Source organism: Camelina sativa, chromosome 7 (assembly GCF_000633955.1).
Source record: "Camelina sativa cultivar DH55 chromosome 7, Cs, whole genome shotgun sequence".
In the NCBI taxonomy this organism is placed as follows: domain Eukaryota; kingdom Viridiplantae; phylum Streptophyta; class Magnoliopsida; order Brassicales; family Brassicaceae; genus Camelina; species Camelina sativa.
Window position 1 is genome coordinate 3,339,312 of NC_025691.1, and position 6,810 is coordinate 3,346,121.

A 6,810-nucleotide genomic window follows, 5' to 3' on the forward strand; every position below is an offset into this window, starting at 1 on the left:
AACACATACTTGTCTTTGCACACTCTAGAGCTCTGAATGACCATAACCTCTCCCTTGTTCGTGACCAGTAATCTCCTTTTCCAAATGCTTTCCGTTCGTGCCATCTCGAAGCTGAACCGATGATTAAGATAAGGGTTTTCGAGTGACTATCTCGGGGAATCTCCAGAGAAATCAAGAATCTTGATGTAGTGCTCAAGAGTAAACACATAAAGCTTATTATCCTTAAACGCCATATCACTACACTTTGTGCCTCGAATATTCCTTCGCCATGCTTCATCGCCTTTCTTGAACGTGAACAACAAGTTTCGTTTGTAAGCCCAAGCGACGACATAATCCCTTGTTCTCTCGTTAATCCACACAACAGCTAATCCTGATACCAAGTCCCCACGATCGATGTAATACTCCCACTCCTCTAAGTCGTCATCATCATGTTCGATCCCAATAAACGATAACTCCAGAGGCGGGAGGTGAATCTTTACCTTAGTAAACACGTTCAAAAGATTGAAATTTATACGAAGATCTGCCACCAGGAGCCAGTTGCTGGAGACAGCGATACAATAGGTTTTGGTTTTGGAATACTCTGATAAGTCGAGTTCGGGATGTTCGAATTCTCGGATCTTGTCGTCATCTTCGGGATCGTATAACAAACTAGAGTTCTTTCCCAATAGAATTCGCCATGGATACAGAGTTCGCTTACATGTTGCGGACACGACATTCCAGTTTGAGCAAACGGTCCTTGTTCGATGAAAATCCTTATTGTTTAAGATTTTGAAGATCGATCGCAAGAGATCCGGACAAAGATCTGACCAATCATGATTTTCAGACATTGTCGTCCCACGTAAAACAAAAAGAATTCATATGAATGTAAAATAATTTAGGGTTTGGTTTGGAGAGACGAGAGAACTATTAGAGGATGTATCCAATCAAACATAACAAATTCTATGTTATTAAATCATAGATTTTAAAGAATCTTAAGAAATTCAATGTTATTAAATTGTGATTTAAAAAATTAAACTTGAAAATCCATCTATTATTTAAAAACGAGGATTAGATTTTAAAAAACTTTATATTTTAGAGAATTTTCTTAGTTAAGTCTAAATATAATGGTTTCAAATGAGATTTGGAATTTTTCTACAATATAATAGATCATAACAAGTTATCTAAAATCATCAAAATCAAATCATTTAAATCTTTAAAACATAGGATTGAATCCATTAATATTTGGGTCTTTGGAATACTAATTTGTACACCTGTCTTTTAATCGTACGGCTAACAACAGAGGCGTCCAAAAGGCTCTATTAGGACTGGGCATAAAAACCGTACCCGAATATCCAATGTGAAACCCGACCCGGAAAACCGGGTTCGAGTTGGATATGGGTTTGCCTATAAAACTCTATTGAGTTTTATTTTCTAATACACGTGGGTTCGGGTTAGGGTCGAGTAATACCCGGTACTCGTTTGGGTACCCATTTAACCCGAACATATAAACATATTTATAATATTTATCATTAATATAATGCAATTACTCCAAAATTATGATTATAATTCTGAATATTTCTGTTAGTTTTATAGCTAAATATCAAAAATAATCAAAATCTCTAAAATATTTTGTCACATAAGTCAAAATTTAACTGAATTTGTTTAAATTGAATTAATTTTAGTTACATTTTTTCGGGTACCCGGTAGTTCGGATACTAATCGGGTTCTAAAATTTGTAACCCAAACCGACCTGAATCCGATAGTAGCCAAACCGAACCGAACCCATATATCTAAAAATACCTAATAAATTTTATTTTTTTAAACCTGTTTACCCGACCCGAATGCGGGTTAGCCGAATGCCCAGCCCTAAACCGCTCTGCCCTAGACTGCAACAAACTTCAGATCCTGACTATGAAACTGTATCCTTACAATTAGAATGGATAACATAATTTTTTTTTTTTAATGAGGAATTGGGCTAATTGCTAGTGAGCCTAATTATATTGGATACATACCATTGAGCACAGTCACCCACCTTACGGCCAACTAAACTACTCATAGGCCCAGAGAGCTTTCAAATCTTTAATGATTTTGAGATGTCTTTTATCTTTTTTTTTCTTTTTTTTTTCTTTTTTTTTGGTCAAAGAGATGTCTTTTATCTATCTATCTATCTTTTGGGATAATTGCAGAGAAAAAGAAAAATCAATCTACAAAAATTCATGTATTAATTATTTTAGAGAGATTTGCTATAATAACCTAGAATTTATTAGAAACAACTAAACTAACCTATTAAGATTTTAAAAGATTTGTAAAGTATATTTTTACCATATTATCCCTTCACATATTATTCATTTTCCTTCCTAACTACATAAATATTGTAATAATCACATATAAAATATTACATTAAATGTTCAGAATATTATTTGAAAACAAAATTTAAATTAGGAAATATTAGGAAAATGAAATTAATAAAGAAAACAATTTAATAAGTGAATCAAATGAAAAAGAAAATATTTTTTAAAAAGATGAAACATTTGACATAGTCAGTCGATATCCACTGTTCATCTTCTACAATTTTAAGTACATCAAAACCATTGGTTAATCATTGAAGTGGAAACGGTAAGCTTCTGTTCATCTTCGACCATGTCACTAAACCTTCTGTTTGTATTAAAAAATTAGTTTGACTATGATTCAGTGTTATATTGCATATTGTATGAGAATTTTAATTAATAAGATTTTGGTTTGTAGGATTTTTGAATACAATCAATGGTGAATAACAAACGCAACTGTAACCTTAATCTCCAGTATTCAACGATCATCGAGATGGAGGTAACTCTTCTAGAAGTTTTATTGATGTGGAATATGAAAAGTTTAATTAGTCTGCCATGTTTTGGCTGACTTCGTGAAGATGAGCTCTTCCAAAGTCTGCGTTTTTTGGTAGATTTGGATTTATCATCAAATTTACTATTAAGTCTATAGATAATCAGCAGATTTAGTAGCTAGTCTACGGAGATTCATAGACTTCGGTGAAGTCTTCTCTTTTTTAGTAGATTTCAAAATTATATTTTGTCAGACTTATAGTTAGTCTATGGAGATTCATAGACTTCGGTGAAGTCTTCTCTTTTTTAGTAGATTTCAAAAATATATTTTGTCAGACTTATAGTTAGTCTACGGAGATTCATAGACTTCGGTGAAGTCTTCTATTTTTTAGTAGATTTCAAAAATATATGTTGTCAGACTTATAGTTAGTCTGCGGAGATTCATAGACTTCGGTGAAGTCTTCTCTTTTTTGGTAGATTTCAAAAATATATTTTGCCAGACTTATAGTTAGCCTGCGGAGATTCATAGACTTCGGTGAAGTCTTCTCTTTTTTGGTAGATTTCAAAAATATATTTTGCCAGACTTATAGTTAGTCTGCGGAGATTCATAGACTTCGGTGAAGTCTTCTCTTTTTTGGTAGATTTCAAAAATATATTTTGCCAGACTTATAGTTAGTCTGCGGAGATTCATAGACTTCGGTGAAGTCTTCTCTTTTTTGGTAGATTTCAAAAATATATTTTGCCAGACTTATAGTTAGTCTGCGGAGATTCATAGACTTCGGTGAAGTCTTCTCTTTTTTGGTAGATTTCAAAAATATATTTTGCCAGACTTATAGTTAGTCTGCGGAGATTCATAGACTTCGGTGAAGTCTTCTCTTTTTTGGTAGATTTCAAAAATATATTTTGTCAGACTTATAGTTAGTCTGCGGAGATTCATAGACTTCGGTGAAGTCTTCTATTTTTTAGTAGATTTCAAAAATATATGTTGTCAGACTTATAGTTAGTCTGCGGAGATTCATAGACTTCGGTGAAGTCTTCTCTTTTTTGGTAGATTTCAAAAATATATTTTGCCAGACTTATAGTTAGCCTGCGGAGATTCATAGACTTCGGTGAAGTCTTCTCTTTTTTGGTAGATTTCAAAAATATATTTTGTCAGACTTATAGTTAGTCTGCGGAGATTCATAGACTTCGGTGAAGTCTTCTCTTTTTTGGTAGATTTCAAAAATATATTTTGCCAGACTTATAGTTAGTCTGCGGAGATTCATAGACTTCGGTGAAGTCTTCTCTTTTTTGGTAGATTTCAAAAATATATTTTGTCAGACTTATAGTTAGTCTGCGGAGATTCATAGACTTCGGTGAAGTCTTCTCTTTTTTGGTAGATTTCAAAAATATATTTTGCCAGACTTATAGTTAGTCTGCGGAGATATATAGACTTCGGTGAAGTCTTCTCTTTTTTAGTAGATTTCAAAAATATATGTTGTCAGACTTATAGTTAGTCTGCGGAGATTCATAGACTTCGGTGAAGTCTTCTCTTTTTTGGTAGATTTCAAAAATATATTTTGCCAGACTTATAGTTAGTCTGCGGAGATATATAGACTTCGGTGAAGTCTTCACATTTTTGGTAGACTTCTTAAATATATTTTGTCAGACTTATAGTTAGTCTGCGGAGATTCATAGACTTCGGTGAAATCTTTGTATTTTTGGTAGACTTCAAAAAAATATTTTGTTAGACTTATAGTTAGTCTGCGGAGATACATGTAGACTTCGGTGAATTCTTCGCATTTTTGGTAGACTTCTTAAATAGATTTTGTCAAGTTAGTCTGCCGACTTGTAGTTAGTTTGTGGACGGTATTCTGTGTTTTGGGAGACTTCTAATATTAATTTTAGCAGACTTGTTTGTTAGTATTTCTTTTCATGCTCCATCATTCTTGATTCACTTTACTAATCAAATTCTTTTATTTTACAGGAAACTAAAAACAATGATGAAACAAGTGGCACCATTGATGAGGGTGGTGAACATGAAGAAAAAAGTGGTACTCTTGATGGATATTGTATAGATGAGGAAAAAAGTGGCACTCTTGATGGATGTGGTGAAGAGGAAGTCGAAAGTTGTTTACAATACAATGTCTGTGACGAAGAGGTCAAAAGTGGTATAATTGCTGGATGTGGTGGTGATGAGAAAAAAAGTCTTACATTTGCTGAATTCGACGAAGACGAATATTATTGTCATTCAATTGATGGTAATGAAACGTCTTCTTCAGATATGTCTTTTAGTGGTAAGATCGAAAAGCAAATGATTCGAGGTTTAGAAGGTCTAAACACCACTGCACAGACTCTTGAGCGTATATGGGTAGGGCAAATATATGATAGTAAGGAAGAGTTGCAGTTTAAGTTACGTATGATCACAATTTTTCAGAATTTTGATTATACAACCATCAAGTCTACAAAAACTTTGCTAGTGCTGAATTGTTATGTCCCTGGTTGTTCTTGGAGGATCCGTGCATCAACGATTAGAAGATCTTCTCAATTTAAGGTACGAAAGTACATAGATATTCATACATGTCCTGTTACTAAAAGGTGTTCTCGTCATCGACAAGCAACATCAAAATGCTTTGGAGAGTTGTATTTGGCAAAATTTGGAAAAATTAGTGTAGGAATAAGACCTATGCATATCATGGATGTGATGAAGGCAATGTATGGTATTGACATTGATTACTGGAAAGCATACAAAGCATTAGTGCATGCACGTGAGATGGTAAGAGGTACATGGGAGAGTGGGTATGCTGATTTGCCTTCTTTTCTGCATAGAATTAAGGCAGCAAATCCAGGTACAATTACCGAACTTGAATGCGATGAAGAAGATAGATTTAAGTATTTATTCATTGCATTTGGTGCATGTATCAATGGTTTTCAGTTTATAAGAAATGTGATTGTGGTGGATGGGACTCATTTGAAAGGAAAGTTCTTGGGTGTTTTGCTTGTAGCTGTTGGGCAAGATGGAAATGGTAAGATATTCCCCCTAGCTTTTGGAATTGTAGATTCTGAGAATGATGTTGCATGGGAGTGGTTTCTAACTCAGTTACGTACAATATGCCCCGACCATCAAGAGCTGGTTTTGATTTCTGATAGACACAAATCGATTGGTAAAACAATTAGCAAGGTGTTTCCATTAGCTCATCGGGGAATATGTACATATCATCTCCATCAAAATCTTCTCAAGAATTACAAAGGTAGTAGTTTATTGATCTTGGTAAAAAGAGCCATGAGAGCTTACAGAGTTTCTGAGTTCACTACGATATTCAATGAAATTCGAATTCAAAAGCCTGAGCTTGCGACATATTTGGAGAAGGTTGATGTTCGTTTGTGGTCTCGAGCAAATTTTCCAGGAAATAGGTATGGTATAATGACAAGCAACATCGCCGAGTCTATGAATAAAGTTCTTTTAAATGCACGTGAATATCCTATTGCTTGTTTATTAGATGAGTTACGAAAGTTGATTTCAAAGTGGTTTATGAGACGTCGGGAGCGCGCTATGTCACAACCAACTCTGTTCACTCCGAAAGTTGAAAAAACATTGAAAATAAGAACTGTTATTGCCAATACTCTTTATGTGCAACACATAGATGCTCATCGTAGCCATGTCACTGGCGGTGATCTTGCTTGTGTCGTTGATCTACAACAGGTACCTTTTTTTTTCTTTTCGTAATTCATATATGTTAAGACTTAATTTACTAAAATCCTTTTTCCACTTGTAATAGATGCGTTGCACTTGTCGCGTTTATAATATTGATAAGATTCCATGTGAACACGCTCTTGCTGCTGCTATGAAGCGTCCCAATCTATCCGAAGAAACACTCATACATCGTTACTACACAAAAATCTATTGGTACAATGCATATGTTGAGTCTATTAATCCAGAAGATGTTGAATTGGAGTCTCCGCTTGATATAGCAAACAAAAGATGTCTTCCACCGGAGGAAATTCGTGGTGCTGGTAGACCAAAGAAGTCAAGATA

At 34.3% G+C, this 6,810-nt stretch overlaps 2 protein-coding genes across 2 annotated transcripts in view; one reads left to right on the forward strand and one right to left on the reverse strand.

The window, feature by feature from the left end:
- On the reverse strand, positions 147-827 carry LOC104704235 (putative F-box protein At2g33200). Its single transcript, XM_010420353.1, has one exon. The coding sequence runs from the start codon at positions 825-827 to the stop codon at positions 147-149; it is 681 nt and encodes a 226-aa protein (XP_010418655.1).
- LOC104704236 overlaps positions 2,743-6,810 on the forward strand; it is a 4,199-nt gene continuing 131 nt past the window's right edge. Inside the window, exons 1-3 of the mRNA XM_010420355.1 lie at positions 2,743-2,805; positions 4,762-6,477; positions 6,554-6,788. Of these exons, the coding sequence (XP_010418657.1) occupies positions 2,743-2,805; positions 4,762-6,477; positions 6,554-6,788 (2,014 nt within the window). The remainder of the gene's footprint in view (positions 2,806-4,761; positions 6,478-6,553; positions 6,789-6,810) is intronic.

Excerpts from the sequence above, each read along its gene's own strand:
- LOC104704235 (XM_010420353.1), bottom strand. The coding sequence starts at position 827 with ATGTCTGAAAATCATGATTGGTCAGATCTTTGTCCGGATCTCTTGCGA.